The sequence below is a fragment of the Ranitomeya imitator genome, chromosome 1, assembly GCF_032444005.1.
Source record: "Ranitomeya imitator isolate aRanImi1 chromosome 1, aRanImi1.pri, whole genome shotgun sequence".
Lineage (NCBI taxonomy): Eukaryota > Metazoa > Chordata > Amphibia > Anura > Dendrobatidae > Ranitomeya > Ranitomeya imitator.
In genome coordinates this window covers 821,679,847-821,704,746 of record NC_091282.1, presented here as the reverse complement: position 1 = coordinate 821,704,746, position 24,900 = coordinate 821,679,847, and the positions used below count along the sequence as shown (strand labels likewise).

The window sequence follows — 24,900 nt, the reverse complement described above, 5'->3', positions numbered from 1 at the left end:
TGTTAACAATTGATGTCCAAGCCCTATACACTAATAGACCCCATGACCGTGGTTTAGAAGCAATGGACCAATTTCTTTCAACAGATGACCAATTACCCACATTACAAAAGGATTTTTTTTAAATGTCATTAGTTTTGTCCTTAGTAATAATGTGTTCATTTTTGAGCATTTTTTCTACCGTCAGGATAAGGGCTGCGCGATGGGGATGAGATTCGTCCCCAGTTACGCAAATCTGTATATGGGAGCCTTTGAGTCCGTCTTCATCGCGCAGCCGTACCTGGCTAGTGGTAAAATAGCCCTTTACCGCCTGTTCATAGAATATCTGAGTCATGAATAAGACTGCCGAGTGCAGTCGAAATGCGTCGACTGGGTCATGTCGACCATGTACATTTTCTTTTGTATGCACTATATTTTCTTTTGAAAACGAAAAGGAAAATCCAGTCCTGTTGACTGGACTTCAATTTTTTCTATTTAAATTAATATGCCTTGGAGATCGCAGTCACCCAGTTCAAGAGTTGTGGACAGCAATCCATGCCAAATTTGAGCAATGGCTGTCTCTACTTAACCTGGGGCCAGGGAAGGCAAACCTGGTGGCGGCTCTACACCAGGCCAATCAAACACATGTGCCTTCCATGACTCAAGTTCTCAACATGGTGGCACAGCAATTTTTCCGCCACTATCCCGGCTTGGATGCGCTGCTGCAGAAAGCACGGTCGCTGTGTGCTCACTTTCACCATTCGCACCCCACAGGTCATTGACTTGCATGGCTACAGAGGTCTTTCGGAATACTGGTTAACTGATTTGCGATGTACTGACAAGGTGCAATTGCACTCTGCACATGTTGCAGTGACAGTGGCAGCAGCAACAAGCCCTGGTGTAGTATGTCCTTTTGTATAGCCTGGGTCAACGCAGTGCGGACGTGGTGCAAATCACCTTGCAGAGTGGGCACAGATGAAGGACCTCTACACCTTTCTGCTCAGTTTTGAAATGGCTACTAAGATGGTTACCACTGATGATGCAGTCGCTATCATCAGCATCACTATTCCAGTCATCTATATGCTGGAGCAAATTTTGAATAGTCTGTGGGAGGAGATGGTGGTCCCAGAGGAAGAAGTGGAAGCAGAGGAGGATGCAGAAGGGCTAACAATATCTCTAAGTTCCGGACTTTCGTCTCACTGGTAGGTGCCATGATAGGGTGGATTACAGCGATTGAGGGGGGCTCATTGCACCAGACAAACTGTTACTGAAGGTGCAGGAGCAAATGGAGGAGGAAGAGGTGATGGGCGTGCGACAGCAGTTGAAGAAGATAATGATCCCGTCTATGTTTCTGTGGTTGGCGAGAGGGGACGGAGGAAGCAAGCTTGAATGTTACCCAGCCACCAACACATCATGGACTTGGACCTCATGGAAAAGCCCGACACATGAGTGCCTTCTTGCTGCACTGTCACGGGGTTACTGTGACAGTGTGGAGCCAGAAGACCGCAGCGTCTGATTGCTCCTACTCCGGTACTGAGAAGAAGCACTTTTCCTTCATTTTAAATCTGTTTATTTCTTCTGGCAGAACAGGGGATAATCGGACATGTCAGAAATCCCTGTGCCCACAACTGTACTCGGTTAGCCACTCCATTCCCTTTATAATCTGGGCTCTTTTACTAATCCTCGTCAGAGCTAGCATTTGCTGCATGGCTAATGGTGGGAGAGGAGCACATATGAGAAGGAAAGTTGAAGGAGTTAATAGTGACTTGGTTTATATGCGTGGTAATTCCTTATCCTCTGTTTTTGTTTATTCCTCTACCTTCACACCCCGGTGCATTCCTCTGTTACATGCGAGTGAATATTTTGTATGCCTGGAGTTTTCTCTTAACCCTTGTCCATGTTGCCTTGTTTGTCGGGTTGGTGTACTACGATGCACAGTAGTGCCCCCCCTTTCCCTGGTTGGGGGAGGAGAACAGATGGAGGGCTAACTTAGGTGATAAGGCAAGGGCGGAGGCCCCGTCATCTTTGCCATCTGAAGTATCCCGGGGAGCAGGGTGAGCTAGGACACCCCTGGTGTTAGGGACAGGGATGGAGCCCCTGGTCCCCTGACAGCTGTGTAGTGACAGCATGCTTTTGCTATTGCTGCTGATGTTACAAACAATTTTTTTAAATGAAGAAACTCTTAAGTTGGGTTTCCATCTGGTGGGTTGCCTGTAGTGGAAGGAGTCTAAGAGCACCATTATGCTATTTCTACTCTGGCGAAATTGATGCCACCTTAGTGGTGTGTGACAATTTTTGGAAATGTGGAAACTCAAAGTTTGGTCTCCATCTGGTGTGTTGCCTTTAGTGGAAGGGCCCATTATACTATTTGTACTCTGGGGATATTGATGTCACTTTAGTGGTGTGTGGAAATAATTTTTTGAAATGTTTGCACTCCAAGTTGGGTCTCCTTCATGTGTGTTGCCTGTAACAGTAGGGCTCCAAGACCAGCATGCCTGCACTTATTTTCAGTAAACTACCTGTGTTACAATCTTTAAAAATATCTAATGTTAGTGGTATACCAAGCTGATATTTGTGCCACCTGAGTTGGCTGCGCAGAACAACAGTTTGAGCTGTGGCATGGGGTATCAGGGATTCCAGCAAAGAAGGCTTACACTGGTCTCTCACCCACCTCATTTTAATTTAAACTTAGAAATGCATGCCCTCACCTTAATACCTCATGCATGGCATATATCAGACGGCTGCTGTGCCATTCTAAAATTTCTACTGTGGGTGAATTGATCAGTCAACTACCTGTATTAATATCATTACATTTTTCTAAGATTTGGGGTCTACCAAGATGATATTTGTGCCACCTGAGTGTGGCTGAGCAATAGTAAAGTCAATTCAAAGCTCTAAATGCTGGCCCAGTCCCTGATGCCTCGTGCATGGCTCATGGCTGACTGCTGCTGTGCCATTATAGAATTTCTACTGTGGGTGAATTGATGATCAGTCAACTAACTGTGTTATTATCATAAAAAAATTCTACCAATAGTACTCTACAAAACTGATGTTTGTGGCAACTGAGTGTGGCTGAGCAAAAATTCAGTTTGAGCTGTTGCATGAGGTATCAGGGCTCCCAGTAAAGAAACCTTTCACCAGTACCTCACCTTAAACTTAAATTAAAAACTATAAGTGCTGCCCCTGGTCCGGATACCCCATACATGGCCTATGGCTGACTGCTGCTATGCCATTATCAAATTTCTACTGTGGGTCAATTGATGCCATTTTTCCTGTTGTCTGCCCCTAATTTTTGGAAATGCTTGGACTCCAAGTTGGGTCTTTTTAATGTGTGTTATCTGTATTTGGCATGGCTCTCAGATCACCTGTCCTACACCGTCACTCATCGACCTGTTACTGATCAATGTTGCAGCCAGAAATGCTGGTCCAAGCCCTGTCCCATGCATCCATGCTACACAGTTATACTATTTCTCACCCTGGGTCAGTTTATGCCACTTTTCCTGGTGTCTGTCCCTAATTTTATCTGTTTGGGAAGCTTTTTGCCCCCCCCCCCCCTCCAATGTGTTGTCTGTGCATTTGGTTCTGCCTCCTAATGAATTCAATAGGGTTTGGGTATGTATGACGAACTGTTCAACCTACATGTTTGATGAACATCGGGATGTTCACCGAACCGAACCTTCATCTCTAATAACCACAATTCATGAAATATATTATTATATGTTCCCAGTGTAAATAATTCAGTACATGTTGTGCACTGAGGCAAAAAGGAGGATATGTTTTCCCTGAAAACTATTACAAGAATTCAATTTTCACAACTGTCTTGAAAAATAAGAATATACATTGAGTACATGACAACTGAGAAACACCTTTCAAGAAATGTTGCCTAACTAGAGTAAAAAATTATGACAAACTTGAAAATACACAATGGCTATGATGCAACACTTGGGTGGCTCAAAAATAAATATTTCCAGTTCATTTATTATCGAGTAGTCTCAATCATAGCCTGCATTGCAGAACAAAACCTCTTTCAGGTTGAACATTTCATCATTTTGCCAATCACCCCTGTATGCAAGCAGCCAACATGAACTTCGGATGGAATATAAAGCTTTTCTTCTGGGTTTTGCTATTTAATAGGTAAGTGTGTTGCTTGTTAAGTATCTGTGTTGGACTAGATTGAAAATTTTGTAGCTAAACTTTTTCCATACAGTTATCATAGCATAAACTCATTAAAATTAGTTACTTCAGACAGATTTGTAAGTTACATGTAATTTAACCAGCCTAGTAGATTTTTATAGACTGTGATTTGTTTTAAGTAGAACAATTAAAATTCTGGGCCCCCTTAGTGACGGAGCCAAATTTTGGAAATCTGACCAGTGTCACTTTATGTGGTAATAACTCTGCAACGCTTCAACAAATCCCAGTGATTTTGAGACTGTTTTTTCGAGACATATTATACTTTATGATAATGGTAAATTTAGGTCAATATGTTTTGTGTTTATTTATAAAAAATCTCAAAAATTTGAGAAAAATTTAAAAAAAATTAGCAATTTTCAAAATTTGAATGATTATCCCTGTAATCCAGATAGTCATACCACAGCAAAACATTAATAAATAACATTTCCCACATGTCAGCTTTACATCAGCATCATTTGTAAAATGTTATTTTATTTTTTTAGCATTTTAGGAGGTTTAAAATTGTAGCAGCAATTTTTCATTTTTTCAAGGAAATTTACTAAATTTATTATTTTAGGGACTTATCCTTGTTTGAAGTGACTTTAGGGGTCTCATATATTGGGAAACCACCAAACGTGATACCATTTTAAAAACAGCACCCCCTGACATATCAAAAACTGCTGTCAGGTAGTTTATTAACCCTTCAGGTGCTTTACAGGAATTAAAGCAAAGTGGTATGACAGAAATTAAAATGTGTATTTTTACCACCTAAATGCCTCTAACTTCTGCACAGATTACTGTAGCCGGCAGACTCTAAGGCCGCTATTTGGTCATGAATTGCCATGGCAAACATCAGGACCACAAAATCATGATCTGAGGGCACCAATTTGGATAAAGAGGAAGCCCCCACACTCTGTTAACCATATATAATGATGTAGTCACTATTTACAGCAGCATCTAAGGGGTTAAACAGATTTGGACGGTGCCAACACTGATCGTGACTGATGCAGAAAGTTGTCAGCTACAGTACACAATCGACAGATGCTGGATTGTTACTCGTATGGGGAGGCTATTCTCTTATATGTAAGGTCAGTTAAAAGACGTATTGGCGGTCATTAAAGGGTTAATTCTAAATTTGAAAGGATTACTTTAGAATCAGTAGGAAACCTGGAGAATCACAGGGAGAAAATATGTCCTGCATAGAAATGTTGCCTACGGTCGAAATCAAATCCAGATAGCAACAGTGAGCTGCATGGAACTACCATATATTCCTATATGAGGAATGTAGAACACAGAGAAAAATAAATATACTGTATATGACACTATTAACCCCTTAAGGACCAAGCCACTTTGTAGGTTAAAGGGAACCTGTCACCCCCAAAATCGCGCTAAGCCCACCAGCATCAGGTGCTTATCTACAGCATTCTGGAATGCTGTAGATAAGCCCCCGATGTATCCTGAAAGATGAGAAAAGAGGTTAGATTATACTCACCCAGGGGCGGTCCCGGTCCGGTCCGATGGGTGTTGCGGTCCGGTCCGGCGCCTCCCTTCTTCATCAGATGGCGTCCTCTTCTGATCTTCACGCTGCAGCTGCGGCTCCAGCGTACTTTGTCTGCCCTGTTGAGGGCAGAGCAAAGTACTGCAGTGCGCAGACGCCGGGCCTCTCTGACCTTTCCCGGCGCCTGCATACCGCACTACTTTGCTCTGCCCTCAACAGGGCAGATAAAGTACGCCTGCGCCAGAGCCACAGCGTGAAGACCAGAAGAGGACGCCATCTGATGAAGAAGGGAGGCGCCGGACCGGACCGCAACACCCATCGGACCGGACCGGGACCGCCCCTGGGTGAGTATAATCTAACCTCTTTTCTCATCTTTCAGGATACATCGGGGGCTTATCTACAGCATTCCAGAATGCTGTAGATAAGCCCCTGATGCCGGTGGGCTTAGCTCACCCTCGATTTTGGGGGTGACAGGTTCCCTTTAATGACCAGGACTATATTTTGAAATACGACCAGTGTCATTTTGTGCAGTAATAATTCTGGAACGCTTCATCGGATTCCACTGATTCTGAAATTGTTTTTTTGTGACATATTTCATGATAGTGGTAACATTTCTCCAATATGACTTGGGTTTATTTATAAAAAAAACAAAACTTAAATTTTACAAAAATGTTGAAAATTTCATAATTTTTACTTTTATTTTTTATGCTCTTAAATCAGAGAGCTATATCACACAAAATAGTTAATAAATAAAGTTTCCCACATGTCTACTTTAGATCAGCATAATTTTTGAAACCTAATTTTTTTTTGTTATGAAGTTAGGGTTAAAGCTTGCCCAGCGATTTCTCATTGCCCAGCGATTTTTCTCAATCAAAATTTTCAAAACCATTTTTTTTTTAGGGACCACATCACTGTAAAAGTGACTTTGAGGGGCCTATATGACAGAAAATACCCAAATGTGACACCATTCTAAAAAGTGCACCCATGAAGGTGTTCAACACCACATTCAAGCAGTTTATTAACCCTTCAGGTGCTTCACAGGAACTGAAGCAACATGGAAGAAAAAAATTAACATTTTCCTTTTTTCACAAAAATCTTATTTTGGACCCATTTTTTTTTTTATTTCAAAAGGGTATGAGGAGAAAATGAACCAGAATATTTGTTGTGCAATTTCTCCTGAATATGCCGATACCCCATGTGTTAAGGAAGACCACTGTTTGTATGCACAGCAGGGCTCGGAAGGGAAGAAACGCTAATTGAGGGTTTTGAATGTAAAATTTGCTGGAATAATTAGCAGACATCATGTCGCGTTTGGATGTGCTTAAACAGTGGAAACACTCCACAAGTGACACCATTTTGGAAATTAGACCCCTTAAGGAACTTATCTAGATGTGTAGTGAGCATCTTGAAAACACAGGTGATTCACAGAAGTTTATAACGTTGAGCTGTGAAAATAAAAAAAAAATCAAATTTTCAACACAGAAATGTTTTTAGCCCCAAATTTTGTATTATGACAACGGTAACAGAAGAAAGTGGACAAAAGAATTGTAGTGCAATTTCTCCTATGTATGCTGGCACCCCATGTGGAAAATAGACCCCTCAAGGAACTTACCTAGATGTGCAGTGGGTATCTTGAACCACCAAGTGCTTTACAAAAGTTTATAACATAGCTAAGAAAATAAAAAATCACATTTTTCAAGCAAATTTTTTCTTTTAGCCCCAAATTTTTTATTTTCTCAAGGCCAGCAGGAGAAAATGGGCACCAAAATTTGTGGTGTAATTTCTCCTGAATGTACTAATACGCCGTGTGTGGATGAAAACTGTTGAGGCACAGTGCAATGCTTAGAAAGAAAGAAGCGCCATATTTGAGATCAGATTTTGCTGGAATGGTTTGAGTGTGCCATGTCACATTACTAGTGCCCCTGAGTTGCCAGAACAGCAGAAACCCTCATAAGTGACCCAATTTTACAAACTACACCTCTCAATGAATTCATCTAAGGGTGCAGTGATCATATTGACACCAAAGGTGTGTCACAGAAATTTATACTATTGTTGAAGAGAGAATAATTACATTGATTTCCCCAAATGTTTAATTTTTATAAAGGTTAATAGGAAAAAATGGACATCTCAGTTTGTTGTGCAATTTTTCCTGAGTGCACCAATACCCTGCATGCAATTTGGAACTACTTTTGAGGCACAGTGCAGAGCTCAAAAGGGAAGGAGCGCTATATCATTGTGCAGATTTTACTGTTATGGTTTTAGGTTGCCATGACCCACTGGTAGAGCCCCTGAGGTGCCAAAACAGCAGAAGTAATAAGTGACCACATTTTACAAAATACACCTCTTGATGAATTAATCTAGTGATGCAGTGATCATATTGACACCACAGGTATGTCACAGAATTTTATACAATTGGGCAGTGAAGAAAATATAATTACATTTTTACCACAAAAAAAAAATTGTTTTAGCCTCAGATTTTACTTTTTCACATGGGAAAATGGGTATAAATGGCACCAGAATATGTCCTACAATTTATGCTGAATGTAGAAATACCCCATATGTAGCTGTACAGCACTGCTTAGCCATACAGCAAGACTCTTGAGGGACTGATTGCTATTTGCCTCCTAGAATAGTTAGCGGACTCCATATAGAGAGCCCCTAAGTGCTAGAGAGGAGAATCCTCTGGGGCAGCACGGTGGCTCAGTGGTTAGCACTGCAGCCTTGCAGCGCTGGAGTCCTGGGTTCAAATCCCACCAAGGACAACATCTACAAAGAGTTTGTATGTTCTCTCCGTGTTTGCGTGGGTTTCCTCTGGGTACTCCGTTTTCCTCCCACATTCCAAAGACATACTGATAGGGAATTAAGATTGTGAGCCCCATTGGGGACAGTGATGATAATGTGTGTAAAGTGCTGCGGAATATGTTAGCGCTATATAAAGATTATTATTATTATAAATTGACCCCATTTTGGAAATTATACCCCTGTCAAACATGTGGATGCTAAAGATGGTTTATGCACGGTGCCATCGCCTTCCTCGCCTGCTCTGATTAGAATTGACAGAATGCATTGTAAGAAGAGAACCAGCGAGCAGAGGCCAGCCCCTGACGTCACTTCTAATAATGCACACCAGAGAGTCATCATCCTCATCCCTGATTCGCTTAACAGTTGCCTTTGTGTGGTAAACGGCCTGAGCTTCTTAATTAAGTGCCTGATTCCCAGCATAAGACTTGCCCTGGCTGAGAGTGGTACTACCTCTGCCAGTGTCCCTACCACCACAGCTTGAAGAGCCTGCATCACAGGTTGGTGTTAGAATTGTGTCCTCCATCTCCCCTGGCCCCATATCATCCAAGTAAAAACAATGACTGTTCAGATTTTCTAATTAATCAACTGGAAGAAGTTGTTCTGGTGTAGTATGTTCCTTAGCCCCCAGCGTGCAGTGGGTTAGGGGAAAGTGGAGATAACAAAAACAGGTGTCATTGACGGAATGGAAATTCCTCTGTGTACAACATTAAATGTCAATTGTGTTGAGTGATCTGATATATATTCCATGACGTCCTCTGATTCTTGCCCAACAATACACTTGCCCGAGGCAAAGGAATCCAATTGTGACCTGAGATTGTTACTAGTACTGCTGCCAGCAGGATAGTTGCTGCCGACAGTTTTGGTGCTGCTGCTAGCGTTCCCACTTTTTTAGCAGTGGTGTGAAATTTTATATCTATTGCAATCACATCTGTTGTCATTGCTTCATTTCTGTTTAACAACATTTTTGGACATAAGTAATATGTTTAATTAATTTCCCCAAAATTGTACCTTTCTTAGCCAACCCAGGAAAAATATGCAATCAACCAAAACTGCTAGACAGGGTTCACAACATGCAGTGGCAGACACTGACATCTTGGGGCTGTATATGAAATGAATGTGGGCCCCAATCCCTTTTATATTGTCAAAACTACTGCATGTGTATATATATATATATATATATATATATATATATATATATATATACAGTGGGGCAAAAAAGTATTTAGTCAGTCAGCAATAGTGCAAGTTCCACCACTTAAAAAGATGAGAGGCGTCTGTAATTTACATCATAGGTAGACCTCAACTATGGGAGACAAACTGAGAAAAAAAAATCCAGAAAATCACATTGTCTGTTTTTTTAACATTTTATTTGCATATTATGGTGGAAAATAAGTATTTGGTCAGAAACAAAATTTCATCTCAATACTTTGTAATATATCCTTTGTTGGCAATGACAGAGGTCAAACGTTTTCTGTAAGTCTTCACAAGGTTGCCACACACTGTTGTTGGTATGTTGGCCCATTCCTCCATGCAGATCTCCTCTAGAGCAGTGATGTTTTTGGCTTTTCACTTGGCAACACGGACTTTCAACTCCCTCCAAAGGTCTTCTATAGGGTTGAGATCTGGAGACTGGCTAGGCCACTCCAGGACCTTGAAATGCTTCTTACGAAGCCACACCTTCGTTGCCCTGGCGGTGTGCTTTGGATCATTGTCATGTTGAATGACCCAGCCACGTTTCATCTTCAACGCCCTTGCTGATGGAAGGTTTGCACTCAAAATCTCACGATACATGGCCCCATTCATTCTTTCATGTACCCGGATCAGTCGTCCTGGCCCCTTTGCAGAGAAACAGCCCCAAAGCATGATGTTTCCACCACCATGCTTTACAGTAGGTATGGTGTTTGATGGATGCAACTCAGTATTCTTTTTCTTCCAAACACGAAATGTTGTGTTTCTACCAAACAGTTCCAGTTTGGTTTCATCAGACCATAGGACATTCTCCCAAAACTCCTCTGGATCATCCAAATGCTCTCTAGCAAACTTCAGACGGGCCCGGACATGTACTGGCTTAAGCAGTGGGACACGTCTGGCACTGCAGGATCTGAGTCCATGGTGGCGTAGTGTGTTACTTATGGTAGGCCTTGTTACATTGGTCCCAGCTCTCTGCAGTTCATTCACTAGGTCCCCCCGCGTGGTTCTGGGATTTTTGCTCACCGTTCTTGTGATCATTCTGACCCCACAGGGTGGGATTTTGCGTGGAACCCTAGATCGAGGGAGATTATCAGTGGTCTTGTATGTCTTCCATTTTCTAATTATTGCTCCCACTGTTGATTTCTTCACTCCAAGCTGGTTGGCTATTGCAGATTTAGTCTTCCCAGCCTGGTGCAGGGCTACAATTTTGTTTCTGGTGTCCTTCGACAGCTCTTAGGTCTTCACCATAGTGGAGTTTGGAGTCAGATTGTTTGAGGGTGTGCACAGGTGTCTTTTTATACTGATAACAAGTTTAAACAGGTGCCATTACTACAAGTAATGAGTGGAGGAAAGAGGAGACTCTTAAGGAAGAAGTTACAGGTCTGTGAGAGCCAGAAATCTTGATTGTTTGTTTCTGACCAAATACTTATTTTCCACCATAATATGCAAATAAATTGTTAAAAAAACAGACAATGTGATTTTCTGGCTTTTTTTTCTCAGCTTGTCTCCCATAGTTGAGGTCTACCTATGATGTAAATTACAGAAGCCTCTCATCTTTTTAAGTGGTGGAACTTGCACTATTGCTGACTGACTAAATACTTTTTTGCCCCACTGTATATATACACACACATACATATATACAGTACAGACCAAAAGTTTGGACACACCTTCTCATTCAAAGATTTTTCTGTATTTTCATAACTATGAAAATTGTACATTCACACTGGAGGCATCAAATCTATGAATTAACACATGCAAAGCAGTAATCAAAGCAAAAGGTGGCTACTTTGAAGAACCTAGAATATAAGACATATTTTCAGTTGTTTCACACTTTTTTGTAAAGTATATAATTCCACATGTGTTAATTCATAGTTCTGATGCCTTCATTGTGAATCTACAATTTTCATAGTCATAAAAATACAGAAAAATCTTTGACTGAGAAGGTGTGTCCAAACTTTCGGTCTGTACTGTGTGTATATATATATATATATATATATATATATATATATATATATATATATATATATATATATATATACACACTGTGTGCAGAATTATTAGGCAAGTTGTATGTTAGAGGATTATTTTTATTATTGATCAGCAACTATGTTCTCAATCAACCCAAAAGACTCATAAATATCAAAGCTTAATATTTTTGGAACTTGGAGTGTTTTTTTTTTTTTTTTAGATTTGGCTAGCTTAGGAGGATATCTGTTTGTGCAGGTAACTATTACTGTGCAGAATTATTAGGAAACTTAATAAAAACCAAATATATTCCCATCTCCCTTGTATATTTTCACCAGGTAAACAACTGCACAAAATTTAGAAATAAACATTTCTGACATGCAAAAACAAAACCCAAAAAAATTAGTGACCAATATAGCCACCTTTCTTTATGATGACACTCAACAGCCTTCCATCCATAGATTTTGACAGTTGCTTGATCTATTTACGATCAACATTGTGTGCAGCAACCACCACAGCCTCCCAGACACTGTTCCAAAAGGAGTACTGTTTTCCCTCCCTGTAGATCTCACATTTTATGAGGGACCACAGGTTCTCTATGGGGTTCAGATCAGGTGAACAAGGGGGCCATGTCACAAATTTTTCTTTGCGAGACCTTTACTGGCCAGCCACGCTGTGGAGTAGTTGGAGGCATGTGATGGAGCATTGTCCTGCATGAAAATCATGTTTTTCTTGAACGATACCGACTTCTTCCAGTACCACTGCTTAAAGCAGTTGTCTTCCAGAAACTGGCAGTAGGTCTGGCAGTTGAGCTTCACTCCATCCTCAACCCGAAAAGGTCCCACAAGTTCATCTTTGATGATACCAGCCCATACCAGTACCCCACCTTACTGGCGTCTGAGTGAGTGGAGATCTCTGCCCTTTACTGTTCCAGCCTCTGGCCCATTCATCTGGCCTATCAAGAGTCACTCATTTCATCAGTCCATAAAACCTTTGAAAAGTCAGTCTTAAGATATTTCTTGGCCCAGTCTTGACGTTTTATCTTATGTTTCTTGTTCAAAGGTGGTCGTTTTTCAACCTTCCTTACCTCGGCCATGTCCCTGAGTATCGCACACCTTGTGCTTTTTGTTACTCCAGTAACGTTGCAGCTCTGAAATATGGCAAAACTGATGGCAAATGGCATCGTGGCAGCTTCACGCTTGATTTTCCTCAACTCATGGGCAGTTATTTTGTGCCTTTTTTGCCCAACACGCTTCTTGCGACCCTGTTGGCTATTTGCCATGAAACGCTTGATTGTTCGGTGATCACGCTTCAAAAGTTTGGCAATTTCAAGACTGCTGCATCCCTCTGCAAGACATCTCACAATTTTGAACTTTTCAGAGCCTGTCAAATCTCTCTTCTGACCCATTTTGCCAAAGGAAAGGAAGTTGCCTAATAATTAAGCACACCTCATATAGGGTTTTGATGTCATTAGACAACACCCCATCTCATTACAGAGATGCACATCCCCTGATTTACTTAATTGGTAGTTGGCTCTCAAGCCTGAACAGCTTGGAGTAGGACAACATGTATAAAAAGTATCATGTGATCAAAATACAACTTGCCTAGTAATTCTGCACGTAGTGTATATATATATATATATATATATATATATATATATATATATATATATATATATATACAGTGGGGCAAAAAAGTATTTAGTCAGTCAGCAATAGTGCAAGTTCCACCACTTAAAAAGATGAGAGGCGTCTGTAATTTACATCATAGGTAGACCTCAACTATGGGAGACAAACTGAGAAAAAAAAATCCAGAAAATCACATTGTCTGTTTTTTTAACATTTTATTTGCATATTATGGTGGAAAATAAGTATTTGGTCAGAAACAAAATTTCATCTCAATACTTTGTAATATATCCTTTGTTGGTAATGACAGAGGTCAAACGTTTTCTGTAAGTCTTCACAAGGTTGCCACACACTGTTGTTGGTATGTTGGCCCATTCCTCCATGCAGATCTCCTCTAGAGCAGTGATGTTTTTGGCTTTTCGCTTGGCAACACGGACTTTCAACTCCCTCCAAAGGTTTTCTATAGGGTTGAGATCTGGAGACTGGCTAGGCCACTCCAGGACCTTGAAATGCTTCTTACGAAGCCACTCCTTCGTTGCCCTGGCGGTGTGCTTTGGATCATTGTCATGTTGAAAGACCCAGCCACGTTTCATCCTCAATGCCCTTGCTGATGGAAGGAGGTTTGCACTCAAAATCTCACGATACATGCCCCCATTCATTCTTTCATGTACCCGGATCAGTCGTCCTGGCCCCTTTGCAGAGAAACAGCCCCAAAGCATGATGTTTCCACCACCATGCTTTACAGTAGGTATGGTGTTTGATGGATGCAACTTAGTATTCTTTTTCCTCCAAACACGACAAGTTGTGTTTCTACCAAACAGTTCCAGTTTGGTTTCATCAGACCATAGGACATTCTCCCAAAACTCCTCTGGATCATCCAAATGCTCTCTAGCAACCTTCAGACAGGCCCGGACATGTACTGGCTTAAGCAGTGGAACACGTCTGGCACTGCAGGATCTGAGTCCATGGTGGAGTAGTGTGTTACTTATGGTAGGCCTTGTTACATTGGTCCCAGCTCTCTGCAGTTCATTCACTAGGTCCCCCCGCGTGGTTCTGGGATTTTTGCTCACCGTTCTTGTGATCATTCTGATCCCACGGGGTGGGATTTTGCGTGGAACCCCAGATCGAGGGAGATTATCAGTGGTCTTGTATGTCTTCCATTTTCTAATTATTGCTCCCACTGTTGATTTCTTAACTCCATGCTGGTTGGCTATTGCAGATTCAGTCTTCCCAGCCTGGTGCAGGGCTACAATTTTGTTTCTGGTGTCCTTTGACAGCTCTTTGGTCTTCACCATAGTGGAGTTTGGAGTCAGACTGTTTGAGGGTGTGCACAGGTGTCTTTTTATACTGATAACAAGTTTAAACAGGTGCCATTACTACAGGTAATGAGTGGAGGAAAGAGGAGACTCTTAAAGAAGAAGTTACAGGTCTGTGAGAGCCAGAAATCTTGATTGTTTGTTTCTGACCAAATACTTATTTTCCACCATAATATGCAAAAAAAATGTTAAAAAAACAGACAATGTGATTTTCTGGATTTTTTTTTCTCAGTTTGTCTCCCATAGTTGAGGTCTACCTATGATGTAAATTACAGACGCCTCTCATCTTTTTAAGTTGTGGAACTTGCACTATTGCTGACTGACTAAATACTTTTTTGCCCCACTGTATATATATATATATATATATATATATATATATATATATATATATATATATACTGCTCAAAAAATAAAGGGAACACTAAAATACCACATCCTAGATATCACTGAATTAAATATTTCAGTTGCAAATCTTTATTCATTACATAGTTGAATGTGTTGAGAACAATAAAACATAAAAATGATCAATGTAAATCAAAATGAATATCCCATGGAGGTCTGGATTTGGAATGATACTCAAAATCAAAGTGGAAAATCAAATTACAGGCTTATCCAACTTCAGTGGAAATGCCTCAAGATAAGGAAATGATGTTCAGTTGTGTGTGCGTTGCCTCTATGTGCCTGTATGACCTCCCTACAATGCCTGGGCATGCTCCTGATGAGGCGGTGGATGGTCTACTGAGGGATCTCCTTCCAGACCTGGACTAAAGCATCTGCCAACTCCTGAACAGTCTGTGGTGCAACGTGACGCTGTTGGATGGTGCGAGATATGATGTCCCAGATGTGTTCAATCAGATTCAGGTCTGGGGAACGGGCGGGCCAGTCCATAGGTTCAATGCCTTCATCTTGCAGGAACTGCTGACACACTCCAGCCACATGAGGTCTGGCATTGTCCTGCATTAGGAGAAACCCAGGGCCAACCGCACCAGCATATGGTCTCACAAGGGGTCTGAGGATCTCATCTCAGTACCGAATGGCAGTTAGGCTACCTCTGGTGAGCTCATGAAGGGCTCTGCGGCCCTCCAAAGAAATGCCACCCCACACCATTTCTGACCCACTGCTAAACCGGTCATGCTGAAGGATGTTGCAGGCGGCAGATCGCTCTCCATGGCGTCTCCAGACTCTGTCACGTCTTTCACATGTGCTCAGTGTGAATCTGCTTTCATCTGTGAAGAGCACAGGGTGCCAGTGGCAGAATTTGCCATTCCTGTTGTTCTGTGGCAAATGCCAATCGTCCTGCACGGTGTTGGGCTGTGAGCAAAACCCCATCTGTGGACGTCGGGCACTCAGACCATCCTCATGGAGTCAGTTTCTAACCGTTTGTGTAGATACATGCACATTTGTGGCCTCCTGGAGGTCATTTTGTAGGGCTCTGGCAGTGCTCCTCCTGTTCCTCCTTGCACAAAGGCTGAGGTAGCGGTCTTGCTGCTGAGTTATTGCCCTCCTATGGCCCCCTCCATGTCTCCTGGTGTACTGGCCTGTCTCCTGGTAGCACCTCCAGCCTCTGGACACTATGCTGACAGACACAGCAAACCTTCTTGCAACAGCTCGCATTGATGTGCCATCTTGGATGAGCTGCACTACCTGAGCCACTTGTGTAAGTTGTAGAGTCCATCTCATGCTACCACGAGTGTGAAAGCACAACCAACATTCAAAAGTGACTAAAACATCAGCTAGAAAGCATTGGTACGGAGATGTGGTCTTTGGTACCCACCTGCAGAACCACTCCTTTACTGAGTGTGTCTTGATAATTGCCAACAATTTTGATCTGTTCGATTTTAGTTTCATCAGACCACATGACATGTCTCCAAAAATAAAGGTCTTTGTTCCTGTGTGCATTTGCAAACATTAATCTGGCTTTTTTATGTTTCTTTTGGAGAAATGGCTTCATCCTGGCAAAGTGGCCTTTCAGCCCATGTTGATACAGTACTCGTTTCACTGTGGATATTGACACAATCTTATCAGATTCCACCATCATCTTCACAAGTTCTTTTGCTTTTGTCCTTGGGTTCATATGCACATGTCAGACCAAAGCACGTTCATCTCAGGGATACAGAACCCGTCTTCTTCCAGAGTGGTATGATGGCTGGACATTCCCATCTTGTTTGTACTTGCATATAATTGTTTGTACAGATGAACAAGGCACATTCGGGTATCTTTAAATTGTACCCAAGATTATGCCAGACTTGTGCAAGTCCACAATTCTCTTCCTGATATCTTGGCTGATATCTTGAGACTTTCCCATGATGCTACACAAAGAAGCAGTGTGTTTCATGTGTGCATGAAAATACATCCACATGTGTGTCTCTAATTAACTTTGCAAAAAAAAACAATCAGAAGCTTCCAACCACATGACATCATAAAATAGGCAGTCCAGAATTGTTTAAATACAGTAATTTTAGTGTATGTAAATTTTTGACTTTGCAGTAAGTAGTACAAATGCCTTAAAACATTCTCACTCTCTCATTATTCTGGCATTTGTCAAATAATAATTATGGTAATCCTAATTGCCCTAAAACGGGAAAGATTTATTCTGACTTCATGTCAGATATTGAGAAAAGCAGGCATAAGTGTCTTTTTATATAGTGTTTGTAAACGTCTGTATATATATATATATATATATGTTTATATATATATATATATGTATATATATGTATATATATATATATAGTGCCTTGCGAAAGTATTCTGCCCCCTGGAACTTTTCAACCTTTTCCCACATATCATGCTTCAAATATAAAGATATGAAATGTAAATTTTTGGTGAAGAATCAACAACAAGTGGAACACAATTGTGAAGTTGAATGAAAATTATTGGTTATTTTAAATTTTTGTGGAAATTCAAAAACTGAAAAGTGGGGTGTGCAATATTATTCGGCCCCTTTAACTTAATACTTTGTTGCACCACCTTTTGCTGCGATTACAGCTGCAAGTCGCTTGGGGTATGTCTCTATCAGTTTTGTACATCGAGAGACTGAAATTCATGCCCATTTTTCCTTGGCAAACAGCTCGAGCTCAGTGAGGTTTGATGGAGATTGTTTGTGAACAGCAGTCAGGGGCGGTTTATAAGAGGGTCAATCTGGGCGGTAGCCCAGGGCCCAGTGGTGTGGGGGGGCCCTGGGCTACCGCACAGATTGCCCGCCGGCCGCCGCCATCATCAGGGCATTACTCGCATCATATGACAGCACAGTGAGTCAGTGACACAGTGGCACCCCCGGCCGTGACCCACCAGCCGCCCGCCCGCCCCTGTCAGACTGGTGTTGCCGGCGCCGCGGTGGCGACGCGCCGACGCGTTAACCTCCTCCTCCTGAGTCCTGATTTATGTGCCGGGCCCGTGCGGCCGGCCGCCGTGCCCCTGCGTGCCGTCACTCTCACTGCTCACCGGGCCCCTAGCGGCGCTGCCTTTGCGGTTTCCCGCACGGCAATAGTTAACAACAGCCGTCGGCCGCAGGCGCAGCGCACACGTCGCCGGCGTCTGACGTCATTGTCAGTCGCTGGCGAGTGCGCGCTGCTGGAGGGAGCTCACCGCCTGGATCGCTGGTAAGGTGAGGACTGGAGAATTTTTTATTTTTTTATAACCTGGAGATATAATTATAACGGTGGAGGCGGAGCGGAGGAGTCGGACACTGGGGATGGGGGGGCCAGGGGCAGACTGCTGGGAGCAGGAGGACACAGTCTGGGACTGGGGCACTCTGATTTCTGGACACACTGGGTCTGGGGGGGCAATGATACTGGAGGAGGACACAGTCGGGACTGGGGGCCTCAAATGATTGCATTTGCTAGTATTGCTGGACACACTGGGGGGGTAATGCAGGAGACACTGGGGGGGGCAATGCAGGAGACACTGGGGGGGAAATGCTGGAGGACACAGTCTGGGGACTGGCTGGGCAGATGATTGCTGGACATACTGGGGCAATGATGCTGGAGGAGGACACAGTCGGGACTGGGGGCCTCAAATGATTGCATTTGCTAGTATTGCTGGACACACTGGGGGGGTAATGCAGGAGACACTGGGGGGGCAATGCAGGAGACACGGGGGGGGGGCAATGCAGGAGACACTGGGGGGGAAATGCTGGAGGACACAGTCTGGGGACTGGCTGGGCAGATGATTGCTGGACATACTGGGGCAATGTTGCTGGAGGACGACACAGTCGGGACTGGGGGCCTCAAATGATTGCATTTGCTATTGCTGGACACACTGGGGGGGGCAATGCAGGAGACACTGGGGGGGGCAATGCAGGAGACACTGGGGGGGGCAATGCAGGAGACACTGGGGGGGAAATGCTGGAGGACACAGTCTGGGGACTGGCTGGGCAGATGATTGCTGGACATACTGGGGCAATGATGCTGGAGGAGGACACAGTCGGGACTGGGGGCCTCAAATGATTGCATTTGCTATTGCTGGACACACTGGGGGGGGCAATGCAGGAGACAGTGGGGGGGGGGCAATGCAGGAGACACTGGGGGGGCAATGCAGGAGACACTGGGGGGGAAATGCTGGAGGACACAGTTTGGGGACTGGCTGGGCAGATGATTGCTGGACATACTGGGGCAATGTTGCTGGAGGAGTACACAGTCGGGACTGGGGGCCTCAAATGATTGCATTTGCTATTGCTGGACACACTGGGGGGGGCAATGCAGGAGACGCTGGGGGGGGCAATGCAGGAGACACTGGAGGGGGCAATGCAGGAGACACTGGGGGGGAAATGCTGGAGGACACAGTCTGGGGACTGGCTGGGCAGATGATTGCTGGACATACTGGGGCAATGATGCTGGAGGAGGACACAGTCGGGACTGGGGGCCTCAAATGATTGCATTTGCTATTGCTGGACACACTGGGGGGGGCAATGCAGGAGACAGTGGGGTGGGGGCAATGCAGGAGACACTGGGGGGGCAATGCAGGAGACACTGGGGGGGAAATGCTGGAGGACACAGTCTGGGGACTGGCTGGGCAGATGATTGCTGGACACACTGGGGCAATGCTGGAGGACGCAGTCTGGGGCAGATGATTGCTGGAGACACTGACTGGGGCAATGCTGGAGCCTGGAGGACACAGTCTGGCTGGGGCAGATGATTGCTGGACATACTGGGGCATATTGCTGGACAGGACACACTGGGGGCAATGCTGGACATACGGGGGCAGATTGCTGGATACACTGTGTGGAGGTAATATGCTGGACACACTGGGGGTAATATGCTGGCCACACTGGGGCAGATTGTTGAACACACTGTCATGGGACAGGATGGAGACAGATGGGGCAGGATGGGGCGATCATATGGTGTAGAATGGATACTCATGAGTGCAGGATGCGTGAACATATTGCAGGAGCCAGGAATGAGATAAACGGGGCCAGGATGGGGAATATTATTTCCGTAGGAGCTAATTAAGGGATATTATTACTGCAGTGATGCATTTATTTTATTTTTTGAGTATACTTTTTTTTAAATGGGGCGGTCCTTTTACTGTGTAGAGTGACACTATATCGCCTTTTTTTCTTCATGTGGTGTAATGTTGAAATTGGGAAAAATTAAGTAATGTGTTCTGCAAGCGGAGCTCGAGATAACTGTTATTTCCTGCAGAAACAACAAACAAGCCCTGGCTGGAATAAATGATGGCGGTCTGTGCTTCATGACAGATGAAGGACTTCACCGCTAGAGACGTCACTGGTGAGTCAGTGTTATCTATACACTGACACTATACACTGTAAACCAGGGGTGTCAAACTGCATTCGTCGAAGGCCTCAGCTCAGACCGTGCGTGTTTTCAAGATTTCCTTTGCATTACACAAGGTGCTGGAATCATTCTGTGCAGGTGATTAAATTATCACCTGTGCAATACAAGGAAATCCTGAAAACATGACCTGTTTGCGGCCCTCGAGGAATGCAGTTTGACACCCCTGCTGTAAACCATATACAGAGCTCCTGTGTATAATGTCGCCAGTGATCGCTGTATAACCTCTACACAGACACTGCATACCAATTACAGATCTCCTGTGAATACTGGCAGTTATGGTGACAGTATTTTGTTTTTTTGTTTATTTATTACTGTCAGTATTGTAGTATTCAGTCACTATGTGGTGGTAATATGTGGTCTGGAAATGGTGTTGCGGTATTTGTCCCTTGTATGTGCTATTTGGTCACCAAGTGGTGGTAATATGTGGTCTGTTGTGAATTCTGTGGCTGAGTTCACTTCTGTGGTCACAAGTGGTATTGCAGTCTCTGGGCTTCCTCCCTCAGGTGTTTTGGTGAGCTCGTTGGCTGCCTTGCTATTTAGCTCCACCTGAGTCTGTCTTCCTTGCTCCTTGTCAATGTTCCAGTGTTGGATCTGAGCTACTGCATCTTTCCTTGGGCCTGCTGCTCTGCTAGATAAGTGCTTCTAGTTTGTTTTCTGTTTTTTTCTGTCCAGCTTGCTATAACCTTTTGCTGGAAGCTCTGAGAAGCAAAGGGGTGCACCGCCGTGCTGTTAGTTCGGCACGGTGGGTCTTTTTGCCCCTTTGCGTGGTTTTCGTTTTAGGGTTTTTTGTGGACTGCATAGTTCTCTTTGCTATCCTCGCTCTGTCTAGAATATCGGGCCTCACTTTGCTGAATCTATTTTATTCCTACGTTTGTCTTTTCATCTTGCTAACAGTCATTATATGTGGGGGGCTGCCTATTCCTTTGGGGTATTTCTCTGAGGTAAGTCAGGCTTGTATTTCTATCTTCAGGCTAGTCAGCTCCTCAGGCAGTGCCGAGTTGCATAGGTAGTGATAGGCGCAATCCACTGCTGCTTATAGTTGTGTGAGGATAGATCAGGTACTGCAGTCTACAGAGATTCCACGTCTCAGAGCTCGTCCTATTGTTTTTGGTTATTGCCAGATCTCTGTATGTGCGCTGATTACTGCACGCTGTGTTGCCTGATTGCCAGCCATAACAGTACAAGGAGCCACACCAATGATTCCCAATAGAGGGAAAAAAGAAATCCTGACATCATTTTTTTTTCTTAGCTCTGTCTTCAGTCTTTTTTTTCCCTAGACATTAGAGTGCTTCAGGACACAGCTGTGGACATGGATATTCAGGCTCTGTGCTCCTCAATGGATAATCTCGTTGTAAATGTACAAAAGATTCAAGATACTATTGATCAGAAATCTATGTTAGAACCAAGAATTCCGATTCCTGATTTGTTTTTTGGTGACAGAACTAAGTTCCTGAGCTTCAGAAATAATTGTAAGCTATTTTTGGCCTTGAAACCTCATTCTTCTGGTAATCCTATTCAACAGGTTTTGATTATTATTTCTTTTTTGCGCGGCGACCCACAGGACTGGGCGTTTTCTCTTGCACCAGGAGATTCTGCATTGAGTAATGTTGATGCATTTTTCCAGGCGCTGGGATTGCTTTACGATGAGCCTAATTCAGTGGATCAGGCTGAGAAAAATCTGCTGGCTTTATGCCAGGGTCAGGATGATGTAGAAGTATATTGTCAGAAATTTAGGAAGTGGTCAGTACTCACTCTGTGGAATGAATCTGCACTAGCGGCTTTGTTCAGAAAGGGTCTCTCTGAAGCTCTCAAGGATGTAATGGTGGGATTTCCTATGCCTGCTGGTTTGAATGAGTCTATGTCCTTGGCCATTCAGATCGGTCGTCGCTTGCGCGAGCGTAAATCTGTGCACCATCTGGCGGTATTGTCTGAGAGTAAACCTGAGCCTATGCAGTGCGACAGGACTATGACTAAAGTAGAACGGCAAGAACACAGACGTCTGAACAGACTGTGTTTCTATTGTGGTGATTCTACTCATGCTATTTCTAATTGTCCTAAACGCACTAGGCGGTTCGATAGCTCTGCCGTTATTGGTACTGTACAGTCCAAATTCCTTTTGTCCATTACCTTAATGTGCTCTTTGTCATCGTATTCTGTCATGGCGTTTGTGGATTCAGGCGCTGCCCTGAATCTGATGGATTTGGATTATGCTAAACGTTGTGGATTTTTCTTGGAGCCTTTGCGGTGTCCTATTCCGTTGAGAGGAATTGATGCTACACCTTTGGCCAAGAATAAGCCTCAGTACTGGGCCCAGCTGACCATGTGCATGGCTCCTGCACATCAGGAAGTTATTCGCTTTCTGGTACTGCATAATTTGCATGATGTGGTCGTGTTGGGGTTGCCATGGCTACAAACCCATAATCCAGTATTGGATTGGAACTCTATGTCGGTAACCAGCTGGGGTTGTCAGGGAGTACATGGTGATGTTCCATTTTTGTCTATTTCGTCATCCATTCCTTCTGACATCCCAGAGTTCTTGTCGGACTTTCAGGATGTATTTGAAGAGTCCAAGTCTGATGCCCTACCTCCGCATAGGAATTGTGATTGTGCTATCGATTTGATTCCTGGTAGTAAATTCCCTAAGGGTCGTTTATTTAATTTGTCCGTACCTGAACACACCGCTATGCGCAGTTATGTGAAGGAGTCCCTGGAGAAGGGACATATTCGCCCATCGTCGTCACCATTGGGAGCAGGGTTCTTTTTTGTAGCCAAGAAGGATGGTTCGCTAAGACCGTGTATTGATTACCGCCTTCTTAATAAAATCACTGTTAAGTTTCAGTATCCCTTGCCATTGATTTCTGACTTGTTTGCTCGGATTAAGGGGGCTAGTTGGTTTACTAAGATTGATCTTCGTGGTGCGTATAATCTGGTGAGAATCAGGCAGGGAGATGAATGGAAAACGGCATTTAATACGCCCGAGGGTCATTTTGAGTATCTGGTGATGCCGTTCGGACTTGCCAATGCTCCATCTGTTTTTCAGTCTTTTATGCATGACATTTTCCGTGAGTATCTGGATAAATTCTTGATTGTTTACTTGGATGACATTTTGATCTTCTCAGATGATTGGGAGTCTCATGTGAAGCAAGTCAGAATGGTTTTCCAGGTACTCCGTGCTAATTCCTTGTTCGTGAAGGGATCAAAGTGTCTCTTCGGTGTGCAGAAAGTTTCATTTTTGGGGTTCATTTTTTCCCCTTCTACTATCGAGATGGATCCGGTTAAGGTTCAGGCCATCCAGGATTGGACTCAGCCGACATCTCTAAAAAGTCTGCAGAAATTCCTGGGCTTTGCTAATTTTTATCGTCGCTTCATCTGTAATTTTTCTAGCATTGCCAGACCATTGACCGATTTGACCAAGAAGGGTGCTGATTTGGTTAATTGGTCTTCTGCTGCCGTGGAAGCTTTTCAGGAGTTGAAGCGTCGTTTTTGCTGTGCCCCTGTGTTGTGTCAACCTGATGTTTCTCTTCCGTTCCAGGTCGAGGTTGATGCTTCTGAGATTGGTGCAGGGGCGGTTTTGTCACAGAGAGGTTCTGGTTGCTCAGTGTTCAAACCATGTGCTTTCTTTTCCAGGAAATTTTCTGCTGCTGAGCGTAATTATGATGTGGGCAACCGAGAGTTGCTGGCCATGAAGTGGGCATTCGAGGAGTGGCGTCATTGGCTTGAGGGTGCTAAGCACCGCGTGGTGGTTTTGACTGATCATAAGAACCTTACTTATCTTGAGTCTGCCAAGCGCTTGAATCCTAGACAGGCCCGTTGGTCGTTATTTTTTGCTCGTTTTGATTTTGTGATTTCATACCTTCCGGGCTCTAAAAATGTGAAGGCGGATGCTCTGTCTAGGAGTTTTGTGCCCGACTCTCCCGGGTTATCTGAGCCGGCGAGTATCCTCAAGGAAGGAGTCATTGTGTCTGCCATCTCCCCTGATTTGCGGAGAGTGTTGCAGAAATTTCAGGCTAATAAACCTGATCGTTGTCCGGCCGAGAAACTGTTCGTCCCTGATAGGTGGACTAGTAAAGTTATCTCTGAACTTCATTGTTCGGTGCTGGCCGGTCATCCAGGAATCTTTGGTACCAGGGAGTTGGTTGCTAGATCCTTCTGGTGGCCATCTCTGTCACGGGATGTGCGTGCTTTTGTGCAGTCCTGTGGAATTTGTGCTAGGGCTAAGCCCTGCTGTTCACGTGCCAGTGGGTTGCTTTTGCCCTTGCCGGTCCCGAAGAGGCCTTGGACACATATTTCGATGGATTTCATTTCTGACCTTCCCGTTTCTCAAAAAATGTCGGTCATTTGGGTGGTCTGTGATCGCTTTTCTAAAATGGTCCATCTGGTGCCCTTGGTTAAATTGCCTTCCTCCTCTGATTTGGTGCCTTTGTTCTTCCAGCATGTGGTTCGTTTACATGGCATTCCTGAGAATATTGTTTCTGACAGAGGTTCCCAGTTTGTCTCGAGGTTCTGGCGAGCCTTTTGTGGTAGGATGGGCATTGACCTATCTTTCTCCTCGGCCTTCCATC

The 24,900-nt window shown here is 43.7% G+C and overlaps 1 protein-coding gene across 2 annotated transcripts in view; it reads left to right on the top strand.

Annotated features, from left to right (window-relative positions):
• The window catches only part of LOC138649680 (gamma-aminobutyric acid receptor subunit pi-like), a 272,373-nt gene that overhangs the window by 38,891 nt on the left and 208,582 nt on the right, over positions 1–24,900 (top strand). Inside the window, exon 1 of one of the 2 annotated variants that reach the window (XM_069740292.1) lies at positions 3,956–4,110. The exons of the other annotated variant lie outside the window; for it this stretch is intronic. Coding sequence (XP_069596393.1) covers positions 4,043–4,110 — 68 coding nt within the window. The 5' untranslated portion in view covers positions 3,956–4,042. Of the gene's footprint in view, positions 1–3,955; positions 4,111–24,900 lie in introns of those variants that run through there. 2 annotated transcript variants of the gene reach the window in all.